Consider the following 25,904-nt stretch of genomic DNA (forward strand, 5'->3'; position numbering starts at 1 on the left):
TGTTTGAGAATTCCATCAAGTCCATTGTCTCCAGACTGATTAATGACTCCTCTAATAAGCAGTGAAATCTTTCCAAGAGAGTTCTTTTTGTTCTTACAAGAGGAACCTTCTGAATCTAAAAATGCAATGGAGGTATTTTCAATTTGTTCACCAGCTGCCATGACACTTGTCTCAAGACAATGCAAGCACTCAGATTTCTGCAGGTGGAGTACGGTTACAAATGTGGTTGTTGTTCAAGATGTTGAATGAACAGATAACAGCATATTACAACATTTTAAGGAAGAATCAGAGACTTTCCTATTAAAAAGAGAATGAAAGAACACAGTTGTTAAGTGATAAGGATAAAAGTGAATTACACAGAAGATCCTCTGAGCCATAAGCCTCATCCAAAAGTGACTGGAGTCTTTCCAGTGACTTCTGGGGGACTTCGGTAAAACCTGTATAACTTTAGTAAATCGTTCCAGTCTTTTCTGGCCTTTCTTCATGTCATATTATGTACTGTTGAATGAAGACAGAAGACTGCTACACCACCACAGTCAGGGCTATCGGTGACAAGTTTCTTATACATCCCCCTCGCTCTCACAGACTACTAATTAAATGTAGAATGTATTTGGGAAATTATTCAAATTGACAGCTGAACTGAAACCCTCAACATTTAGCCTACCAAAGGATACAGGCCAAGATCACAGCTTGAACAGGAAGAACAATAAATGAGTATTTCTGAGCTCTCATTCTACCTGTGGGTTAGAGCATCAAATGGGCACTTACTTTTCTCATTAATCACACTCTATGGATACTATCCAATATAAAGGATATCTTGTTTTCTGCAGAGGATTAGAAAAGATTATTTAATATGACAGGTAAGGGGACTAAAATCTCAGGCCCGCCTGAGATACAAATGTGGGTAATCTGACAAGATTCTCCAGCGTGGAAATTGGAGGACTATTTCTAGCTTTGAAGAGACTGAGGTTGCAGATGAATTTGCAAAGAGAGTAACAGAGGGAAAAGGTGACCTCTGATGCCTTTTTAAAAGGATAAGATGAAAGATTGTCATTCAGCTCTGAGCAACTGGATTTTAAGAATGGGGGAGGTCCCTTCAAATCCTGTTTTAAAATTGACTATCTCAAGCAGAACAGATGTCAGGACACACACATAGATTTCAAGTGCTTCTCAAATCAAGACATTGCTAAGCACTGAATGAAAAGCAAATCAAAATGAAACACCAGCTCCAGCCTACTGACATACTGGTGCAAACTGTCTTCAAACAGGATGTGTGAGCACCAAGACGCATGGTGTTACTTGATTTGGGACTAGTTCATTGAGTGAGCAACTAGTCCACCCCAAGAGCAGGACTCATACTCTAAGAGAAGTTCCTATACTGAGGTGAGTTTCTCTTTCTCTGAGCAAAATTTCATGATGGAAATCTGAATGCTTTCCTGATCCAAGTTGCATTGAAACTAGCATATCCTTGTGATAATCAACCCTGTGATAGAGAACTGTCCTATCTTCATGCACACTAGGTATCACGTATGTCAATAAAAGGCAATTGTTCATCACATTGAATTCAGTTGTTTACATTAAGATAATGTTCCTATGTGGAAAAAGTAGCATTTAAGAAAAAACAAAGCTTCCAAAAAACTGAAACATTGTGACCATGACAGAATTAGGGATGAGATGCTTGGCTAGACATTTCTGGATGTTCCTTTATTTCAGACTCCTAAACTGACTGTGTTACTAGGCAGAAGTGGGATGAAAGATTTTACCATTTTTAAGCCCATAGTAACTGTATATTATTGTTTCATTATATGGTACAATAGCTAAGAGTTTCTGGCAAAAGATGGAAGAAAATACAGAGCTAATTCGGAAAAAAAATACATTTCCCTCGGAGAGACAGGAAAAGGGAAAAAGAGCACAGGAGGAAACACAAACAAAACAGACCATTTAGTATTTTCCCTCCTTTGAACAAAAAGCAGGAATGAAGTCAGCCTTTCAAATTCACCTTGCCAGAAGTGAGCAAGATAGACATCTTAGATCAAACTGGCAAATTAGCACAATCCAAGCCCAATTTTGTTCCAGTTCAGGGTAAACTGATCTACAGCTTACTACATTTTATTACTTGGAACAAAACACAGTAGCGTGGAGATTTTATTATGATGATGATGAAAACAGAGCCACATCTAACTTAAAATAGAAAAGTGCAAAGAAAGCAATTCTTACCAGCTTTTTTATTTATTAGTTTTCTTTATTAGATTTTCCTCTTTTAAATTCCAGTTGTCTGTGTATCATAGCACAGCATCAGCCTAAATGGTTGGTATGAACTGCACATACTCCAGGCTCTTGGCTGTGACAGGGTCAGCTCGCCCCTTTCAATTATGCCGGGCAGCCAAGTACCAAGCAGTTCCCAGGGCCTTAGAAACTGGAATAAGACCTTAGAAAAGACATTTAAGCCTTGGCTTTATAGCAAGTTACATTCTTCCCAATTTTCCTTATTCCCTGCTAACTCCAATGACAATAATTAGTCATCTCTCTTCCTCTCCTACAGGGACTAACAGCCTTATCACCTCCCACCTAGAAACATCCTCCTCTGCTCAGAAGGTACTAACTGCCCTATTCACTAAATTTGACTACCCAGATAATGTAATAAATTAAACTCTGAACAATTGTTTCTAACCTGTAATTTGCTGAAGGCTGATGGCTCTCAAAAAGGCCTTGTTTGCTCAAAAATGTGTCATTTTTTTTTTTCTGCATATGTCAACTAGTCTTATAAAAAAATACGGTCTCTCTCCCTGGAAGACTTGCTTCACTTGTGGTCATCACAACTATCAGAATTCTAACAAAAAACCTTTTATATCAAGAAAAGGAAAGTTTATTATTGCAGCTACATGCTGACTAAATTTTTACAGACTGAAAGTCTTTAGAATTGTAGAAAAAGCCAACTGAAATCAATGGAAAAACTGATTTAAATAGACTTTATTTCAAGACCTTGATTGAGGTGACACACTTAGTTTATTTCAAAATAATCCTGTTAAACCATTCAGCAACAATAAAATGGGACCTTAAAATGAATACTGTTTATATAGACTTTCATACTGTTCCACACTGCCGGTAGGATATAAAGCAGACTCATCTGAAGACCCAGAGAGCAGACAGGAAGATAGAAGAAACCGTAAAAAGCTATTTTTAAAGGAACTAAATATTTCTGGAATCTGAGTTCACCTGCCTTACCTAAAGAACAGCAAATTCAGTTCTCTTTTTAATGTGTATGTCTGACTCAGGCTTTCATTAAATAATTGGATAAAAGTTTTTTTTAAATAAATTCAACTTAGTCCTATAGGATGTTGTGAAAAATGTCACTAAATAGTTCCTACATTTTTTATTTATGATTCCTATAGTCTGACTGCAGTGCAAAAACTAATAAAAATTAAAAAAAAAAAAAAAAATCTCTCTCTCTCTCTCTTAACTCCTTGTTCTCCAAACCGTAGTAGAGGCCTTCATGAATCACCAGCCTGATATTCACAGACACAGCAACACTTGCAATAGCACTTTGGTAGAACAAGACATGCATAGACAAGTAAATTTTCCTCAAGATGAAGATATCTCAAATCAACTTAATAAACTAGCATGTTTGGATTCTCTATAAAGGGAATGAATTATTAGTTTACATTCTCCTGTCACTAGGTATTTTTCCTTGCTCTTTGATGCTGGCAATTGATTATTTCCCTGAGGCACTACAGTGATGTATTTACATGTCACCACATCCCTTGCTGTGCTGAATTGTCACTCCCAGATTCAACATGGCAGGCCAACATAGAAATTCAAGCATATCTGAGGGCTGACAACTTCTTCCTTACAAATATCCTGCACTCCTCTCAAGTCAGTGCAGGGTTTGCTCTGCTAAACAAAAATACAACTCCAATTCCTATTAGCCGAAGGTAATGGAAGGGAAAGGGGGATAAGGTTTTCCTCAATTTCAGTGAGTACATAGGGTGGAGCATTGAGAAGATCAAACACTACATCTTTTAATGACCTCTTCATTTCTTTTCTTCAGCTAGACAGCTGCTTATTTTGACATCACAAATCAGTGACACATGAAAAAACTTAAGAGCCTGGTCACATTAGGGCAGTTTCTAAAGGTGTAACCTGAATCTAGCAGTGGGTAAACATTGGTGGCCAGCATACTATAGCTATTTTCAGGATACTATAGCTATTTTTCTCTTAACTACTCCCTCAGCCAGATATATTTAGCAATTCTCAATGGATTTCTCTTCTTAGAACTTGTCCCATCTCCTCCTGCATCTACATACACTCTTAACAAGCACAATATCCTTCAACGAGGACTTCACCATCCCAGATATCAACCCTTCTGTGAAGGACAATTCCTCTTCTGCTTCTTGTAAATGTGGCTCCTACTAGTGCATTTTCCTGCCCCTAACTACTTGCCCAGGAAGTGCGAGTAGCTGCTGTACAATTTCTCATAATGGGCAATCTGCACTTCTTTTGCACTGAGAAGACAGCTAGTAAATAGGACAGATCTTTAGAGTATTATTTGCAGACATTTCCCAAGGTTCCAGTCCTATGACCATGACAGTGGTTAATTACAGAAATTTGACTTCTCATAACCTCTTGCAATTAAAGCCAGTAATCGCTTCAGAGAGCAAATAAAAGATCTCCTATCATTTCACTACACTCAATGACCTAGAGGAGAAAAAAAAAAAAAAACAACAAAAAAACACACAACATGCCATCAGGGACAGAAGAAACCCAGAGAGAAGATAGATAGCCTGTCCAAATAGATAGGGCTACCACATCGAGAGGTTAAGTATCAGGCGATATAAAAATGGAATTCTGAAGGCAAGTTCCAGTTCAAAGAGACAGGCTGCCTCGTTATCTTGAGATGTTTTCTCAAGGGGATTTATTGCAAGTCTGACAACTGCAAATGAGTTACAGAAAAGAACAGGCGGAATGATAATCATTGCCACCACCCAAGAATACGATACATAGTACAGTACTCTGTTATTGACAACCTGTAGTTTCTTCCTCTGACTTTAAATGCAGCTGATTTGGGACCATGATTTATATGGATGAGGAGCTACTTCATAAGAGGAAATCTATACCTCTAAAGTTGATGTATCGTTCTCCTGCTTGTGAGAAGGATGTCAACAGTAAAAAAAACAAAGTTGATGGGTATGAAAACCCTCAAGTTTGGCTCACTTATTGTGTCAACATTCACAAAGGCACAGAAAACGAAGCAGAGACTGAGTGTTGAAGTCTGCCTTCTGTTTTGGAGGCAAAAACACTAATGTCTCTGAGCATTAATGACTTTCTAACCCCAAACCAGCCAGTTTGTCCTCAAATATATTTTGTTAGCAGACAAAGGTATTTTGGGGACTAAATGCAAAACCATCTCTGGTGATCTCCAGTTTGAGGGGAGGGAACACAAGTACAAAACACATTGTTGGAAGAAGCGTGATTCCAAGTCCCTGCTATATTTAATTATTCTTCTGTGCTGTTCCTTTCATTGCATTTCCACTCCAAACAACCTTAGCAACTACAAAGACACCAAGCAGAGAAACTTGCAGCTCCCTGGAGATATGGATTGTTGCTTGAAAACCTCTATGAACTTCAAATAAAAGCATGTAGTGCAGAGGAAGTCTGGCAGGCAAAATACTACATTTAGCAAGAACAAGTTATTTTAATTTCAGTAAGTAAATTGCTATGGAGTGGGGAAGAGCAGGAAGATGGGAGAGGGCGATCAGCCTGTGAAAGCTGGAAGTACCTGAGAGTTGCTAGAGCAGATAATAGCTGTGATGGAAAGGATGTTGGAAAACAACAGTCTGACAGGGGCTGTTTCCTACAGAAGGAGGTTCAGCTAAGATTATGAGGTGCTGTGGGTGTGGCAAATTTTCCATGCACTTTGCATACACAAGTGTCACAGACACAGCACACAGCTGATCATAAATCTTGCAAAATGCAGTATAGCAGCCAGCCTTTGAAAAATATTGCATTAAAATCATCACTTCTGTGAGGGAGATTGAAGGATGGGGGCACATCACCTCTACCTTAAATTGATGAAAGAAGTAGGATTCCTAAACCTTCGATCTAGCATTGGCTGAATCAAATATTGTGATAACAGAGTTTCATTGCTTGGGGCCACGTTATACCCAGACAATATCCTTCAGAGAAAAAGCACTTTACAAAGTTTTTCTTTTCCCCTTTAGGAAGGCCTTCCTACTTCCCAGCTGGCAAAACAAACAATTGTTTAATGACCTAAGAAGCAGATCAGGGGTCTTCCCTCCCCTTAGAAAGTAAGCTGAGGGGAAAAGCAATTTAACACAGTTCATAAGATTTGTGCCTTAGAGTCCTGAGTCAGAGCAATCAAACTCGAGGTTATTAAAGCAAAGTCTCTCAGTCCCAGGCTAGGGGAGCATCCTGGAGGCAGTCCTGCCTGCCAGCAATGCAATGCAGGACTTCTCACCCATCACCTTTCCATTTTCCATTTCCATGTGCATACAGCCTTGCCCCGGGTAGGGAAAGTGAGGAAAGGAAGGACTTCTTGTGGTCTTCTGGCTTGTTTTGTTGTAGCTTCAGTCTGTTTATACACATTAAAACAAACTAGAAGATGCCATGAGAGCCAGAAACAGTTTCACCTCAGCATTCTCCAAAGACACAGTATTAGCCAAAAGGCAGATATCAAAGCATGGTGCAGGAGTGAAGCACAAGCTAAACAAGCGCTTAATTATTTACAAGCCTGCATGGAGTGTACTGTTCCCTGTTCTTACGAAATAAAGTGTTCCTTATTTTGCTCATGATATATTTAAATATATCTGTAATTTTGGACACTATTAGGTGTGAAGTTACATTCATGTTTTATGTTAGCAGGCGGGATAAACCATTGCTCCTTTTGCTTTACCTCTACCATCCCACATTTAGAGACACTAGTACCAGATCAATGGTTCTCAGAACTGCCAATACACTGAATTCAAGGGGCGGCACAACGGAAAATATTTCCAACAATAAAAGAAACATTTTTTCTTCTCTGTAATACCAACTCATATAGCAGAATAAAATTTTGCTACTCCACAACTGTGATGGGGAATGGTTCAGAAAATAAGATTTGATCTGAGTTAACCAGAAAAAAAAGTCTCTCTGACTTAGAATCATAGAATCATTTTGGTTGGAAAAGACCTTTAAGACCATCAAGTCCAAATGTTAACCTAGCACTGCCAAAGTCCACCACTATACCATGTCTCTGCTACCACATCTACACGTCTTTTACACACTTCCAGCAATGGTGACTCAACCACTTCCCTGGGACGCCTGTTCCACTGCTTGAAATCAGCATGACTTCTATGATGCCATCAAAAAAGACACATTTTAGTCTTGTAAAAGGAATTTAAGTTTCTCCAAACAAATTCTAATACACCCGGAAAGTTAGAGAAATGTATTCATTTCCACCTGTGTTTTTCAGTAACTCCCACCACAGCAGTCAGTGCTGGCTGATATTAGCTTCAGCAATATCATTTTAACGAGTTAATTATGCCCATAGCTATCTAAATCTGAACTCCATTCATTCAGTGCAGTCAGCAGCACCAACAGCATGGAAGTAAAGAAGGAAAGCATACATTATTGTCTCTTACCACAGTATAGATCTGAGGTTTGCGCCTTTTTGCCAGGTCAATTATATTGACTCCGTTGTAATAAAGGTTCTCAATGCACCCGTGGAAATTTTTCCTCTGAAAGGTTCCTGGTTTTCCCGGGACAGGAATTCCTCCGAAACTGAGCTTTTGGAAAGAATAAGAACAGTATTTATTTATCAACCCAAAATCAAGAGGGCAGAGCCCCACTCCATGCAGCCAGCCAGGATATTATCTAAGAACCAAGTCATATTAACATCATCATCTCAGGGCACGAAGCAGGGCCTGGCTGCCCAAAAGTGGAATTACAGGTCACATAGCATTACAGCTATTGGAGAAACACTGCTGCCTCAGACAACTCACTAATTTGGAAACAGCTTTTAAGTGCCTTGACACACCACTTCATCAGCTTAGTACCACCAGCCCCCCACTGAGGAACACCCAACACACAAAGTAACATTTAAGTGGTCTCCAGCTCACAGCTCCCACAGACCACAGCGGCCAGGAACAGCCGATCAATGGGGGAATAAACTTTTCCTGCTCATGGAGCACTGGGTTTGTCTGTGAGCTGGAGTCATCCCTTTCCACCAAGATGTATCTGAACTGTTGTGGTTTCAGCCAGTGGAGGGTAGTATCACACACAAAAACTACCCCATTTGCACCTCACAATTGTTTTTCCTAAATTTCACTGTGGTTTGGTCTTTACAATACTCACATGTGGTATTTGGGACTGAGCAGTGTAATGGAGAAGCTCTGCAGGTTACACATTTAAACAAAACTTCTGCTGTGCTGTTCTCTATACTGAAAGGCATTAGTATTGTGCAGATTACAACTCATCACTTATCTGAAGGGCTGAAAGCCCCGGGAGGACAAAGAGCCTAAGAAAATAAAGCTTCCAAAATCCTTGGAGTGCAATTATTTTAGATTCCTAAGGGGGTGGGGAGAAAAAGAAAACAAACCAAAACAAAAATCAAACCTCACAACCCAAAAAACTTCTGACAAGCCTATTTTGATTTTTCAGCTGACAAAGCTCATTTCTAGTTAGCTTCACTGGCCTTTGTGGCCAAGTCTTACTGGTGGTACTGCTGGTTTTTTATTCTTTTTTTCCCATTGCAGCTACCAGCATCGTGAGTGATATAATGCAGGCAGGAATCCTGCAGCCACCACACTTGACAGTGCTTCCAGCGCCTCAGGAGCTGTGCTGCAATCCTGCTGCATCCACTGCAGCAAGGGCACGCGCTGCTGTCTGGGCACCACTGACAAGCTGACGGCTGCTGGCACCTGGTCAGTCTTATTCCTCTGTCACAACTCCTAATGGCTCAGCTCTGCTCATTATTACAAAAAAAAAAGGGAAATATGGGAGTTATTTTTCCTCCCACTCCACCTAACTAGCTGGGATACATAAGCAAATGAAACCTCCCTGGATAACCTTGAAAGCACTTCTTTGAAAATAAGTCCTTAATGAACTTGCACCTCAGTTGTATTAACTGATCACTTCAGGGAAATAAAGAGTGAACAGACTGCTACTTTATATCACTTGCAGGTTTGTTATTGGCATGAGGGCTTATGTGGTAGCAATGTTTTTTTCCAAAAGAGTTAGTTCTTCCTTAAAACACCAGACTTTCCTTCTTTCACGTTCTACTCTTTAAGTCTCCTGCTTAGGGACTCTGTACTGCGTTTCAAAACCAGAAAAGTCAATATCAATTATACCACTGCATTATTAAGAAAACTGTTTCCTCTGTGATTGGTAATAATTTTAATTACTAAACTAATGGTTTTATTACCCTCAGCAAGGCCTTTAATCCCTAAAGTGTGCTGAGATAAACTTTCAGTAGACTGTATTGCTGTAATGTTTGACTGAAAGATTGTCTCCGTGCAAATGGAAAGAAAACACATTGTGTGAAAAACTAAGCACCAGGGACTGGGACCGAGTGCCACAGAGGTCACTGGTGGTGCTGACATACACCAGCTGAAGATCTTCTCTACCATGCTCCCTCTTTTGGAACATCTGGAAAAGTGTTCTGAAAATTACACTGGAGCCCGAGTTTTCCCTAATTGGCATCAACCTCGTAGCAGGAAGCAAGGAATTTTATTACTTTGAACTTAGGAAAGCTGATGACTCAATTGTTTGGCTTTTCTCAACTCCATCTTAAAAGTAGTCACAGCTTTGGCCCTTGCTAGTTCCATCTGAAGCTGTTCCAGAATCTCACTGCTTTAATGTGTTGTCCCTACTAAATGTGCTCCTGATTTGGTACACCAGTGCCAGGGCACAGGTACCACTCTCTCCACTCCACTTTGTGAAATGCAAAGACAGGAATTTCAGCCAGAACATGAGAGGAGCAGAGAGCAGGCACCTGCCACTGCCGAGCCATCTGCTTCTGTCCCTCAGGTGTGCTGGGAATCGATCCTTTCCAGAGAAATGAATCCAAAGTGTGGAGAGGAAACTTCTGGTCTCTTAAGCAACGAACGATGCCAGCTCAACGCATCCAGACAGGGTGATGGCTCTGACTGTGCAAGTATGACCCTGTGCTTTGCGGGCTAGCAAGACTCAGTAGACAAGTGCATGGGGATAAAAATGAACATGTGTAATTTGCACGCAGGTGTGCATTGGTGGAGGGAACAGATGAGGAACTGCCTTGCATATAGATATGATGATATAAAAGATTTTTAAGGTATTTTTTACCAACTATCGGCCATAAGCACTGAACTGCTGGAGTGATATAAACTGCACTCTGCCACACCTTGGACTCATGACAGGGGAGCACACCAGCCTCAGGTCTTATGGGCAGGCAGGATGCTTCCTCTGCTCAGTCCTTCCCTTGGCTGAGCTGCTCTGGCTCCCTAGACAAGGATACTCTGCATCACAACCCCAGATGTGAAGGTACCTGGATCAGAGCTAGTTGTCTTGACAGTTGTACTCAGAGTCTTCCATTCCTAGTGGGAAGACAACAGTCTTTACCTGCTCATCTCTGTGTGGAGAGCTGTAATCTGAGCAAGTGGCAGATGGATAGAGACACAACTCAGAGCTGGTATCCCCATGGTCATGTCAATCAGATGCAGGGATGGTGCGCAATGATCCCATTAAAATCGTATCGGATATGATGACACAGCATCTCTCCCTACAGATAAACGCAGTTGTTCCCTGAAGATTTGACTAGAACCCAGGCTATACCTTTTAGTTCAGCTCCAAGTCTGCCATACTTTGAAGAGTAAGCGCAATCCAATGCATATTTGCCCAGAGTCTGGCCATTTTCTGAGACTGTCTTTAGTTGCACTGACATAGTCTATGTTTGTTAACTATGAACGGAACTCTCTGGAAAGGAAATGTTAAATGAAGAAAAGATCTTTGCTGAAAAGAAACAGCTCATAGGGTGGTTGTTTTCTATCACATTCATTTTATACCAGTTCAGCTTCATCTCCCAGGTTATAACCTAAAGGGCTTCACACACCTCATAATCAATATCCAAGTGATCTGATTCCCCCTTCGTTCGGAAATGCTGGGTGTGCTTGTCCACTGTGAAGTTCACTTGCTTGTTGAAGCGCTCTATGAGAACTGAGTGCCAGTGCTGGTCATCCAGGAGGCTGCCCAGGGTGACGGACGTGTGGCTGTTACTGAAGTGCAGGTTGGAGTCCCCTGAAGGGGCAGAGAGAGGCAGAAGAGAACCAGAGTTACCCCCAGGCCCTTAACTGAAGCATGAAGGCTCAAGGTGAGCACAGAGCAATGCTCCTATGTACACACTGGAGCTCTGCCCATCGGAAACAGACCCTTGACAAAGCTTACCTTAGATTCTTTAGGCCTCTTATTCATATATGTATGTACACACACATGCACACACATACACTTTTTTTCCCCTGATATCCTTGCTACAAATCAGGAGATTCTCCCGATGCTGCACACACGCATCGCAGCATGCAGGGAATTGCCACTCTTCCTGTGCCCTTCGTTCTGCTGTGCATTCGAGGCCCTGGTGTTTTAAGAGCTCCCTTTGGGTTGCACCAAGATCACCTATTCACCTTAACAGACCACTCTCAACATTTCAGTTTCAACTGTGTGCTTTTTGTATTTTAACAATGTCCAATTCAGAGAAATGTCCATTCTCAGAGAAAAAAAGCCACAAGTCGACAAAGCAACATGAATGCAAGTGTGCCCTTCAGCTCAAAAAGATTCTTAAACCCGGCCTAGATCTCCAAAAGTTTAGATCAAGAGTCATAAAAATATTTAGGCCCCAACGCCAGCGATTTCAAGCACTCTTCTGTTTTCCGGCTGGCTACATGTCTGAACACTTCAGAGCCTCTCATTGAAAGGGAGTGTGTGTTCTTTTTTTATACCCCAACAGAATGCAGAGAACACATGCTTCAAAACTGTCAGGCAACATGCGAGCAGATTCAAGAGCAGACATCAAAACCCTTGCCCTTGCACACAGAGGATTTTATATGGCTAAAATCTGTATATTTGGGGCTACTGCTGAAAGAAAAAAACCTCTTATCTAAGACTATGTATTCACAACAGCATCTACTATGGAAGAAGTAACATAATATATTTAACTATACTATATTCTTATCCTAGTATGAAACATTTGGAAGAGGAGGAAATATCAACTGTGTCAAAGAATCCTACATTCAGAGGCTCAGGATGTAGCTACTTGGTCCAAGTAACATCCAAGTAACAAATCATAAAAATGCTGCATTATCATTTCTACTCTTTGATGAACTGACCAGAAAGAAAGAAAGAAAGAAAATACCAGTTGGAGACGAAACAATTGATGAGCTTATGTAAAAATTAAATCCAAGAGCTGTGGAAAACTGTTACTGACATTTAAAACAAACACAATCAAGCATGAGGGGGAAAATGCAGAAGGCATTATCTATGAATTCTGTTCTAGTACCTCCAGTTTACTCCCACTAGTTATGATTTCTTTTAATTCCCCAATTCATGAACAGGGGAATGAAATAGATATTCCATTGTTGCCTGCTTTATCTGCTCTAGACAAACTTCTTAAAGTGTTCTGGAATTTCTAGTCTGAGATCTGCCCCTCTAATACTACACATCAATAGATACTACATCTCCCATTTTTATTAAAACCAGCCTTGGCAGTCTAAGCACCGTGTACATGAACTGCTAATGTCTCAGATTACTTTATTCTTCAAAGTTATTAAGATTGAGAATGGCAGTGAAAACTTTGGACCTTAATTCTCTCCCCTCCTTACCCACACCCTCAAGGTTAACAGAGGGAGGGGTTCTGTTTCAGCTTTCCATCTGAATGGGCCATGGGGGTTTTCAGACCAAGTTCAATACCCAAACAGGGTAAGTGCAGCTCCTGTGCTGACCAAAATACAGTAATGCAGGCAAGGAAACTTCTGCCCAACTCCAACCCCTCAGTATGAGAAACATGAGTCAGCAGGGACTGCTGAGGCCAGCACCATGGGTCACCCACAGATGAAGCTAATGAAGATTTTGTAATAAGGCCAGGAGAGGGGGTATGATTGCTCATACTACAGTAGCTCCTGCCATTATCAAAGTGCTTTAGTGTATTCACCAGGAAAAAGCAAGCATCCTTCTACATAAAGAAATTAAGCCAGCCTTTCACCTGTCCCTCTGATCCAACATGCTCACACAGTGATGGCCTTCCTGATATTCACAGTTTTCAACTGAAACCATCTCCAGAAACAAAGCAATACCAGTGTGCACAATGTTTTGACCAGAACATTTTCATTTAAATTCTGTATTCTCATCTCAGTTCTGATCACAGAATGGAAAAAATAACACACAACTCAAAAATAAACTTTTTGCACTCCAAACCAAACTTCCTGGGAATACTATTCTCAAAAAAAAAATAACAATAAAAAGGAGGAAGGGGAAGAAACAGAACATTTTTTTTTAAATCACTGCTTGAAAGCATCATCAAGTAAACAGCAAAACTTCAAAAGTAGTCGTTGAGCAGCTCAGCCTTCGGCGGTACTAGTTAGCAAAGCCAAGGTCTCTTCTTGGCTCAACTATCATGTCCTGCATGACATCAGTCAAGCCTATTGTCTTTTGCTTCCCCTCCCACCTTCTCTAACCTGTATTTAAGCTGTGAGCTGTCTGAGGCACACAGCATGTTTTGTTGATCTCATCTGGAGTTTCTAGATACTGCCTAATATAAACAATAGATTTATAAAAGCAAACCAAGACAATCCTTATTACAAGTAACATGTGAACCAATAATCCTAATTACCCTTACCCAGGTTGATGTGCAAGGAGAGCTTCCCTTTCTGCAGTTCCAAGGTAATGTAGTCTCCACGCTGTCCTTCTCCATGGAATAAGACTCCATCTCCCTGCATGCTCTTGAACTTCAAGGAAACCACATCTTTGAATGTGCTCATAAGCTTCTGATTGAACCTGTAGAGGAGTGAACTTCTGCCATCGAAGTCTGCAATATCTGACTCTGGGAGAAAGAAGATTGCAAAATAAAGAAGGGCAGCATCAGGAGAGGGACTATATTTTTTCAGGAACTTCTCAAATATCACTTGGAGTCAGGTATTCTCAGAAGCATACATCCACGCCAGGATGTACATGGTGTCTGGGCAACCACATTTCACCCCTTTCCAATCCTCTCTCTCTGCCTCGGGAAAGGGAACACGAGGGTAAAACCAAAACTCCTCTTCACTTGTCCTTCTCTCTCTCATGCAAGACTGCCTTCTCACTCAACTTTTTAGAACAGAACAGGCACCTTCCATCGTATTCAGCTCTCCAGAGCACCCCTTGCCACGTTTGCTGTTTGTCTCATAACCACACCCAGGATGTTACTACTTTGAACACTTTAGTTCTCACTCCACTTTTTGTAGCTTCACAAGCATCTGTTGACCTGTTTCTGCGTGTTGGCCCTGCCTACATACACCTTTGCATCCAAATAAGCATCATCTTAGCCTCTGAGTGTTGGCTGCTTGTTTGTGATGGGCATTTATCAACCATGTTTCTGCATGCAAATTGACTAGGCAGGAGTAGTCAAATATCAATTCAAAAAGCTTTTGAAGGGATTTCATGGGAACTAGGCATCTAAACTGATTACACACCTTTGAAAATCCTATTAGAAACATATTTTACCCTTCAGCCAGCCTCTAAAACACAATCACTGTATAGGGAAACAAACTTTCAATTCTTCATCTGCAATTAATATTTCCTTTGGCAGCAGCAGCCTGCAGTACTCTCTTTGCTTAATAAAGTAGTATTTAAAGCAAAATGTATTTTTAATAAATTTTCTTTAAAAATATATATATAACCAGAACATTTCAGGTAGCTTTAAATACTAATTCTCTGTATTCATACATGTGACTGACATATACAAATACAATTCCAGTTTCTATCTAAATGCAAAAATTATGGATAAAATACCTACTTGTAAATAGTAAATCTGTCAATTGGTATTTCCTTTTGTTAAGAAAATTTTTAAAAATTAGGAAAACCAGACGATGAAGAATCTGAACAAGGGTTTACTAAGCTACATAACTATTGGGATACATGCATAAAGACAAAGGATACCTTCACAGTAATCAAGAAGAGTGAGCATAGACTATCTTTGTTTGCAAACCACATGTTTTAATGATGATCCAAAGCTATCAGTTTTCCATTTTCTTTTGAAAAATAATTGAAAGCTCCATGCAAAACAATCAAGACTTCCAGGTCAGCAACTGCATTGTGATTAAAGTTGGTTGTTTAAGTCACCCAAGCTCCCTTAAGGAGTTCTTCTGTCCTTTAGAGCATTAATGGTAGTTTCAGTTGCTCCTCTTTAAAAACAGAAATAATAGGGGTTGGATTTTTTCCCTTTTTTTTTCTTTTTTAAACTGGACCAAGATTTAAAGAGATTTGCAATTAACAACTATTACAAGCTCAGAAAATAAAAGACCTGTTAGTGATTTGTTACCATGGAAACTACCATTGGTAACTTCTGCAGGTCAGTATGACAGTTTGTACAGAAGTTTGATGGCACACTTACAAACTTGCAGGGAGGTCAAAATTCAGATTTGGTGCAAAATTCTGTCACTCCAAAACTGATTCCATTCCAAATCAAAAGGTAACTGATTATTTCTTATGAGAATAAAACTACAAAGAAATTCAACCCTAGGAAAAATTCACCCCAGAATAAACTAAGACCATCTTCTTCTCTGTGATGTCAGAATTATAATATGCTATTTAGCATCTTACATGGAACAGTTGCTAGTTTAGGAAGTATCGTCAATACAAAAGTATTCAATGCCATCTGCTTTTACTGTTTTTTACTTCTGAATTAGGTGTTCAGCAACAGTTGCTTCAGAATTGCTGATTTCTCTCTATCAACAGTTTCTATAAAGGGAATTTATAAATTCTAACTGCCAGTTTCTATAAATGGAATTACGTTTGTAGTTTAGTTCTTACGAATTTCCCCTAGCTACATTAAATACTTCAATTTGTTTAAAGTAAATTGCAAGTGTATCATAAAAATGGTTTCATTTTAACACAGGCAGGTATTAGGAAACAGCTTATAAAGAAGTTAGTCTTTGATTTCCAGTGTATTTTGCAGTTAAAGCTGATTTTCCTCCTAGCTCTCAAAAACAAAGGAACTGTAAGAGAGCACTGATTCAACATTGCCATAATAGCCGCCCTTTTTTCTTCTTCTTAAGATCCAAGCCTTCAACCAGTCTGAATTCACACTTCAGTCCTTGTTCTTAACTCTCCACTAAGCCACAGCATAACACAAAATTTCTTGAAGAGCCCTACCACTGACATTTAGAGAGTATAACACAAAGGAAAACCTGTTTCTGAAAAGTTCTGCTTCACTAATTATCAGTTGGGAGAACACTGGCCAATAAATAGCCCTGAGCGAAACGGGAATATGTCAAATAAATGCTAACACTGGCAGCCAAAAGTCATTAGTGGCAGTTTGTGTGACAACAAATCGTTGGCTTCCTGTTAAAAATTGAAAGATACGGCACAATTCTAATACAGTCACTCCAGAAAACCTGCTTGTTTGCTTAGTGTTTATTTAGTCCATGTATGTCCGTAATCCACTTGCAGCAAGAGAACAAGGATCAGAAGCATTATAAGTCTCAGAAAACCTGTAGGAATGACAAACTAAAACACAAGTGGTTTCATTCTGCACTGCCTGCTGGTTTACTTATTCTTCCTGAAGACATACTTTACTCAGTCTGGGTACTTTTCTACACTGTCCTCATCAACAATGCTACAAAACCCATCAAAGGTGAGATAAGGCAAAAGACGCTTCTTTTGTGTTATTTTCCACTAACCAACAATTCAGACAGACATCTCTGCTATAAATACATACATACTCCTGCTTACAGGTGAAGAAGTTCCCATAAAATATAAATAATTCCTCAAGCTTCTCTGAAATTCGGTAGAGGTTCTGGCCCCAGGGGTGCTGGTTATGTCATTCCATTTGAATTTCCTTTCTCAATACAGATCCAAACATTGAAGTTACTTGGGGGTGGGAGGAAACACAGGCACTTGAAGGTGGATTACCAGGTTAATTAATCTTTTTTTTTTTTTTTTAAAGGGGAACATGTGACCACAGGGCTCAGCCTTTGGGACCAGCTATGCTGAGAGGAGCCAGGCTGGGAGCAATGTGAAAGCATGGAGTTCACTTGTGCAGCAATCTGCTCCTGGCTGTAGAGGGGATACATTCGTACTTACAAAGACAGTCCTCCTAGTTATTTTGGAAAAAGTAAACACCTGGCAAAGTTATTCCAAAATACAAAAATATCCTCTAGGAACAGTTGCAATTTGAGACAGAAGCTTTTGGTCTTGCACAAATGAACAGAAGCCTTAGCTCACTGCAGGAGGGAGGAGGACTGTTCCTGATCTGAACAGATGTCTCTCCTGGCCAGTCATGCCTTACTGGCTTGAGTGAGCAATTTGACTTCCCTCTCCATACCCCTCTCAGACATGCAATCCAAGGGATGAATGTGGATGAGCACCTCAAAGGTGACTGTTCTGCTGTGCAGCTTTATTCCCATCACAAATCTGTCTGCCTCTTGGTAAGCAATCATTTGGGTATTTATCTTACACAGTTGGTTACAAACGCTACTGGTCAATAAACATCAGACATTAAGTGGTTCTCCGCAATGTGTTCTTTGCTATCTCATAGGAAGACAAGAGAGAGGATGAAGGAAAAAAAGAGAGGAAAAAAAAGATCCAGTAAAAATATCATTTAATCAAAAAGCACAATATCAGATCATATTCCCCGGAGCACAACGACTGCAAAAGATGAGAAATCGGGAGTCCTGAACTGCAAATGAAGAACTCTGCTCTCAGAAGCAGAAGATACCATCTCACACCCTTATCATTATTTCTCCTGTGGTTTCCCAGCCTGTTAACCACACGTACACCTGATTCTGCTGATGCATTTTGGGCTGTTAACCAGTTACAGAATATGACCAGCATCTTCAATGCAGCTATAAATATCCTGTCAGCAGACTTTTTTTTCCTGCACTAAGCTAACAAGACTTTTACCAACCATAAAGATATACCCATTCCCCCTCACCACCCCCAGCATCCAAAGCAACTGGTTTGCCATTTGTCTGAACATATCCTCTGTTGCAGCTCTGGTTATCTGTTACAATCACACTGCTTCTGGAGCCACTGCTGCAAAGGGACAGTGAGAGCTTACACATACCTCTGCATGGAAATTTCCATTTAACTCATCATAAAACCTTTTCCGAGCAGGAAACATCAACATACGTTTTCAGATCAAGATCACCTCATTCCTATTTCGGTACCTATTTTGAGGATGTGAGATGAAATCTTTGCAGGACTTTCAAATAAATGTAATTAATTTTCATTTAAATACATACTTTCTGTGTAGGAAAGTAAACAACAATTAGCACATCATCTGTGAATTCCAGCTGATTTGAAGGCCTTGGAGTGCTTTGTTGCACAAGGTACTTCGATCGGTATGGGATAGGTCAAGCAAATAGCTTTACTGTTAAAAACATGTTTTTGTGTTCCAAAGAACCATTGTCAACTGGCAGCCAATTAGAGGGTGAAAAGGAAAGGGGAGCGGGGGGGGGAAGAAAAAAAAAGGGGAGAAGAGGGGGAGAAAAAAAGAAAAGAGAAAAGAAAACAGGAAAAAGAAAAAAGAAAAAAGAAAGAAGAAAGCTCTCTGTTTGACAGAGTTTTTGGGATATGTTCATAACAGTAAATTACTTGTAGCAGGAGTAGTAAACAACAGTGAGTGCCATCCAGCAGCACAGTGCAATCACATGCTAATTTAGCCACTTTGGCATCCACTGCACACAGCAGTTAATCTCTAATATGATTCTCCAGTATTTTTTGTTACTGTGTCCTGGCAGTGTCTGGTGACCTACAAGACCTGATGCCTTCCACATTCGTCCTGCTAAACAGTCATCATTGAAGGCTGCATTTGCCAAAAGTTTGCACAAGATTGTGTTCCTGGGACCTCTTCAGCAGAGTAGGCTGTGCAGGACAGTCATACTCCAAAAACAGGTCAGAGCCTTGCACTGGCACAAGAGTGTCACATTCACCTCATTCTGCAATCACAAAAATGCTTAAGCAGCAGAGAAGCCGAAAACCTCTCCTACAGCTGTCATTTTCTACTCAAATATGCAAGGTTAAAAAGGAGCTGATGTGAGCAGAGACCATCCAAGGAACCACAGGCTATTTTGCATGCCCTGGTGTATCACAGCGAGGTGCTCAGCTGGATGTTTGGTAGTAGTCCCAGGGTTTTAACAGATGTGCAGCAGCTCACGAAATTCAGATGGCCTAAGCTGTCAGTGTCCCTGGACTCTTGTTTCACCCAACCAATGAATACTGCTGCACATACAAAAAGGACCTCCAGCTTTATTACAGCTTGCCTCTAAACGAAACCTTTACTTCCACAGTTTTCTGCCGCAGATATTGATATAAAGAACTCTGTTTTGAGATCAGGTGTCATGCTTCAAGGGCAGCATTTGTCTGAAAGATGCAATGGACAGCCAGCGTTTCAGCATCATCTGGTTCCAAAGCTAAAATGCCAACAGAAATCCTTTCTTCAACTTCAGTGGACTTAAGATCAAATACTCTGGGTTTATTTACCTATAGCAGCCTTTAAGTCATTCCAAGCAGCTTAAAGAGGATTGGGCATAACTGGGAATTAGGTTCCTTCAGATTAATTTGTATCACCTGAAGCCTTTGGTACAGGTAGGTGATTATAATGTTCGTACTCCCAACTTCACATTCCTTCTTTCATATACGCAGACACTTGCATGAATGGTCATCTCTTAGAGATGGTGCACATTTGGGCCATTTGTTCTTCTTCTAGCTCCATTTCCTTCCTGGCTTGTCCAACAGCTTGTCTCTAGTGGTTTGGTTTTTTTTGTCCTTTTTTAAACTCTTTTCAAATTATTAATATATTTCTTGTGTCAGAATCGAACATGGTGGATGAGTCTGTATGCTGCCAAACATTACAAAATGCAGTTACGTAGGTGTACAACAGCTCATGATCTGCCACAGATATTCTGTCAGTATAACAGTAAAGATAACATTTTATAAATGATCATACATCTTTCATACAGTGCTGGAGTGCCTGGGTTAGGAGTAGCCAAGTCTGTGGAACTATATAAGCAAAACTTGTAGACAGGTATTGCTTGGCATATGCAATTTGCCAGAGAGAAATTTGAATGGCACATTTATATAAACGGAATGAATATTTCAACACACTGTAAAACTTTTATGAATCCTTTTATTTCTTTTCTGTCTTCCTTCTATCTCATACCTTAATTCTGCACAACCATTTTTATTTCCTGTAACTGCAGGGTACAGGACAAAGAGGAAGACTTAGATGATATCAGCACAAGGAAACTCAGTCCGCATGTCACCTTGAAGTCGTATCATAGGAGATACCACCACAATCTGACATGAAAGTAGTGCCCATGTAGTATTTCACATGATGTAACACCAAAACACATTCAGCTACAAAAGTTTCAACCTTCAGTTCCAGTTCTTTTTGTTGCACATCTGTTAGGACCACAATCTTTACTACAGAGGCTTGGTCATCTTTAACAGAAGAAAGCTCTTTGAAAACAGATGAGATAGCTGCTTTGGAATGACGTCATCAAGGGCAGCTAGTTTTGATTTATAGGTTTCAATTTCCAGGTCTGCTGGTAGGGCTGGAAAAGGTCTCTTGCCCTAGTGACTATCCATCCATACCAGGCTGTTGCAGGTCTGTACTTAATCGAATGGTAGTCCGCAGTGCCTGAACATCAAAGTAGGTGGAGAAGCAGCATTGAAAAAAAGCTGAAGGGAGCTTTTAGATCTACACACAGACCATAATAGGGATCTTCCTGTGAAATCGCGTGAATCAGTCCTAAGACCTGAGTGTAGTGGTGAGGCCACTGAAGAGTCCTGGAGCTGTGTCTCTGTTCAACGGGATCATGTGAATCAAAAGGTTCAAGACACTTTGCTCTTTGATTCTGCTCATATGAATTTAAGAAGACTCACAAATAGAGGGTTTTCCACTTTTTATCTTACAACCCGCTTTCTGCACTTGGTAGGAGCAGATTAGAATGTAATCTAAACGCAGAGATGTACAAATACAGTACTGTCACATGATGGTGACTTTGTGCCACACCACATTGAATTCAATGGTAAAATGCTGCTAATCCCCTGAACTCTCCCCAGCAAAATCTCATCTCTGTCCAGCAGTGTCTCAAGTCACACTTGACCATTTCAGAAATAAACCCACAGCCACCTGAGAAATAAATACTGGACTTGTATTTCCTTATTTGTGGACTTGTTTTTGTTTTGTGCCTGGGAGCAACACTGGTCCTTTTCCTTTACATTGACACTCTTCCATGTTGGTAGGTCATACACCTGAAGCAGTGCACCAAGAGAACTACGTGGCTGAAATGCCCCAAGGCAACAATGTTTATAGGCTGCTTCAAAGCCCATGTGACAAAGTGCCGCAGACCATATCTTAAAGAATCATAACCACATGTTACATAGATGACTGCCAAAGAAAACACCCATGCAAAAACAGTTAAAGCAGCAGATGAGTTCTCTGCTTTCTGGAGCTATAAAGTCATCACCCTCAAATAGAAATACCAGCTGCACAATCCACAGCACTTTCCTTAATAACTAGTTAAGTTGCCTTAAAACAAAAATGAACTATTTTAAGGAAAAAGTCGTACCTTTCCTAAATAAGGCCCTACAAAAGATCCCAAGTCGCTCTGTGCCCTCCAGCGGGGTGGGATGTGTTGCAGCATCTGACTGCCTTGCACTCACAAGAAGAAGAAAATCTCCCTGTGGTGGGCTCAGAAAGCTTCACCAGCTGAGCTAGATGGCCAGCACATCCTCAAGCAGAAGGGTAAGAACAACTACTGAATAAATAAGTGATGGCTATGTATTTCATGTTACATTTTAACTCATAAAACTTGTGCTGGACCCCTCCCACAGCACTGACAGCAACAACAAAAAGAAAAAGCTCTTTGAGAAAATGTGAGTTAAGATATAGCCACTTACTATAGGAGCAGCCGAAGACCTCAACTCTCAGTCCTATCCGCCCACTGACATTCCACTTGAGAGGGACGAAGCGCAAGAAGCGGGCTTTCATGGAGTGCAGAAGTTTGTGGTGAACCACACTGTCAGCGTTGCTGTTGCCTGTGAAAACCTGGAAGGACAGAGAGCCTTGGTGAGACATTTGGCACTGAGAGGTGAATGCTGAACTCAGAATTAAGGATGCGAACTGCCACCCCTCTTCCTGATTCTCCATCTCACGTATTACTTAAAATTATTTATATTGATTGTCAAGGTTTTTTTCCAAGTGTCTCTTGCAGGGGGTCGGAAAGGAGGGAGACAGGAGCACACAGAGCACCTCAGCGGGGTGGGTGAACATAGATAGGGAGTTACAAAAGCAGGCTGTAGATGGGCTTGTTACAGAAGATGCTGCATAATTTCTCCAAACCCAGGATATTCCTTTGCACCACAATCCTCCATCAGCCCCTAATGTACCCACAGTCCCTTCAGTGCAGTGAAGGATGGGGCCCAGTTCAGCCTTTGGTGCATTCAGAGTAGTAGAAAAAGATGGTCACAAGGCACTGAGGTTGGCCAGAGCCTGGGAAGAAAAATGGAAAAGTGTACACCTAGATATGTTCCAGAAAACTTAAGCAAGACACAGGAAGAGATGAAAGCCTGTGTCAGTACACGGGAGAGTCAGCATTTTGACTGTTTGTGCCCAACAGAGTTAAAGCTTTCAAACAACAATAATTTAACCTTTTTTTCTTGCCTATTTGATTAATTGCCTGCAACTGCAAGCCAGAATTAATGGCCTTACTCAGAATTAGCACCCAACAAGAGGAAATTCTCTCACAAATGAAGAATTACTGCAGGATTTCAAAGACAAACCTTAAGACAAGCATTCAAGCTCTGATCCCACCTGAAGTTTTTCAATTCATCTTTACACCCTTACTCTGTAATATTGGGCTAGGAATATCACAGACTTCCTGCTATCTTCAGAACATTTGAGTAAGTCAGGTAGGGTTTAAATTTGAAGCTAAGAGTTTTGTAAAATGTGAAAACCAAAGACAGAACTCACAATAAAATAATCTCACAGGAAGGCTCTATTTGTAAGAGGTCCTTTGCTTTGCAAGTATAAAAATTTCATCACAAAAACTTGCACCAGTTTTCAGCGCTTCTAGAGTTCAAAATCTGACCCCATTCAACTGTGCAATACAACTGCAACCACAAATCAGAATAACCCCAGTAAAGTAGATCTACAATTCATTCCTGACAGACAAAGGATGAGTTAAAGAGATTGGGGGTTTCATCGCCACTTTAAAAAAAAAGGACTAATTGGCAGCTGTTTAAATTTTTACTCAAATGCAAGCATTCCAACCTTTTCACAAATGTGGTTAAAAATGGTGTAAAACTTCAAATTCAATGTGTTCTTGTTTTACTAAACCCAGTGTGCTAATGTTTTATTAGAACTATATTCAACAACAAAAAAAATCCTTGAACATTTCTAAGGCACAATCCTTTGAAACCATACCATGCTTTTTTTCATTTCACCTTAAAAACTCTAAGCTAGGAAAATTCCCTTATATGCAATAAGCCTTATTTTCCACCCTGTCATGAATGCAAAAGACAGCATATATCTCAATTCTTAAAACATGCTTCGCGAGTACATTTCATTGCTGGTATTGCTTGCCTCTGAAGAGGAACAATTTTACTGAAACGATCTCTCACAACCCTAGCTACCTCAATGAAGTGAAGAAGGACTCTTCAAAATATGTGATCTGTAAAATTCTTTTTATTAAGAGCTTATCAGGCTGAAAGGGGTATATAATTCGGCTATCCCAACTGTCCCCAAAGCTTTGCTCATCCTGCACCTTTTATTCTGAACTTTTTATGCACAAGATCTTGTTTTGTACAAGTATTAATGCGACAGTTAATCTCTCACAAATTCAGCTACATTATATAATTAAAATTTTTTGCATGGGGATTCTTGTTGATCTTAATTCAGAGTTAACCACATACAGCAGTTCAGCAGCCTTGCCCATCAGATATGTTTTGAGGAGTGCCACAAGTAGCACTTCAAGGGGCTTACTCATACTGCTTTCCAGACAGGAGCTAAATTCAAATTCCAGCAGAGTATTTCAGAGGTTTTTTCCTTATATTTCAAATGGAAAATCTTGTTCTCCTCAGTATTGAAACTGTCAGCAGAGAGTAAGTCTCACAGTGAGTACTGTGGCAGCACTCACATATCTATTAAGACACTCATGGATATATAAGATGGACAAAGGGGAGTGTTGTTTTTCTGTTTGCTTTCTTAGAAAGCTCATCCTCTTGGAATCCTGTGATTATGTAAAAATCTCACTTTTTGTAAGATAAAAAAGAAAGAAGGAGGAAGAAAGAAGAAAAAGAACGGGGCGGGGGGGGGGGGGGGGGGGGGGGGGGCGGGGGCAAAGAGTTTCCAGTCCTCCCAGTTGTGAAGAAAAGCTTAAAATGCAGTGACCAGAAGGCAAGCAAAAGGTGAAAATTAATATAGTAATACAGTGAAACAAGGGTCTGTGGGTTTGGGTTTTTTTTTTTATAATACTCTCATACGCAAGGCTGTCAGTACTGCACATTGCATCACAGGCCCACAAGGTAACCATTTTTTGCTTTATACAAAAAAGAAAACAGTCTGGGGGAAAGATCAAGTTGCAAAGCACAGCACCTCTAGAAATACCTCCTTGCAATTACAAAGACTGTGTGCTAAACAGCCCACGCATTCCTGCTTGGAAAGCAGGTAGGAACGCAGCCTGTGCCGGCACACTGCGGCTTGCTGTGATCAGCGGGCCCTTGCGGCCACTGGAAAATCGTAGAGGCAGTTCGCAACTACGTGTAACTGTTGCTAAGGGCAGTCTTGACACCTTTCTTGCAGGGCAAACATGTAAAGACGTTTTTTGCAAAGCTTGTGAAAACCGAACGCCCAAGCATAACACACGGGAACGTCACCGCTGCTTGTGCACACAGGCAGTCCTCTGCCTCCAGGCAGATGACATGTACCACACGCTCCAGGGACTGCCTGGGCAGTCAAAGGAGCTTTGTGGTCCTGCCAGATAAAACAGAGACAGCTGTACTCTGCCATCCGCAAGCAGACCCAGGTGCTCACCCACAGGCATCTGTGCTAGATACTTTCCTTCACAACACCTCAAGGAAGAGCCAGAATTACCAACATCCAGCCTCCAAATCAGCTGACTCCAAACCGAATTTGCAACTATGTAAACAACCTTCCCACATTGAAACAGTCATGTTGGTAAAAATGAACCCTTCAAAGTCCAGTATATCCCTTACAGCAGTGTTTCTCAAGCTTCTGTAATAACGAAAGAGCCAACAAAACTTCTGGGAGGGGGAAAATCCACAGGCAATGCTGTACCCATCGACCTGGGCCTACGAGATGGTTTTGCATGCAGCTGGCACAACACTGCTTGCTGCTAACTGCAGGGTGTCATTGTGTATGCCTTTAGGATTGCTTTGATTTTCGCTTCCAACTCCCACTGTTATACAGATCACCTTCCGATGTTTTATGGACTGACTGTAGGCTGTAGACCATTAATTGAATAATACCAATTGCCACAGATGGTCACTTGAAAACTTAGATCCACAGCTGACACAGAAATCATCCATCCATTAAAGAAGATGAAACAAGGAGGTGGTACCAGATTTCTTAGCCCTAGAGGTTCAAATATTGATTAACAGTAAACTTATCAGTGAGAATGGCAGAAATACTTCCTCTTGAGAAACGGCCTCTATTACAACTT

The 25,904-nt window shown here is 40.6% G+C and overlaps 1 protein-coding gene across 1 annotated transcript in view; it reads right to left on the reverse strand.

Annotated features, from left to right (window-relative positions):
• The window catches only part of CNTNAP5 (contactin associated protein family member 5), a 232,297-nt gene that overhangs the window by 145,351 nt on the left and 61,042 nt on the right, over window positions 1-25,904 (reverse strand). The window contains exons 4-7 of the mRNA XM_068408092.1: window positions 22,123-22,270; window positions 13,856-14,059; window positions 11,084-11,268; window positions 7,638-7,781 (exon numbers count right to left, since the gene is read on the reverse strand). Coding sequence (XP_068264193.1) covers window positions 7,638-7,781; window positions 11,084-11,268; window positions 13,856-14,059; window positions 22,123-22,270 — 681 coding nt within the window. The remainder of the gene's footprint in view (window positions 1-7,637; window positions 7,782-11,083; window positions 11,269-13,855; window positions 14,060-22,122; window positions 22,271-25,904) is intronic.

Source organism: Nyctibius grandis, chromosome 9 (genome assembly GCF_013368605.1).
Source record: "Nyctibius grandis isolate bNycGra1 chromosome 9, bNycGra1.pri, whole genome shotgun sequence".
NCBI lineage: Eukaryota > Metazoa > Chordata > Aves > Nyctibiiformes > Nyctibiidae > Nyctibius > Nyctibius grandis.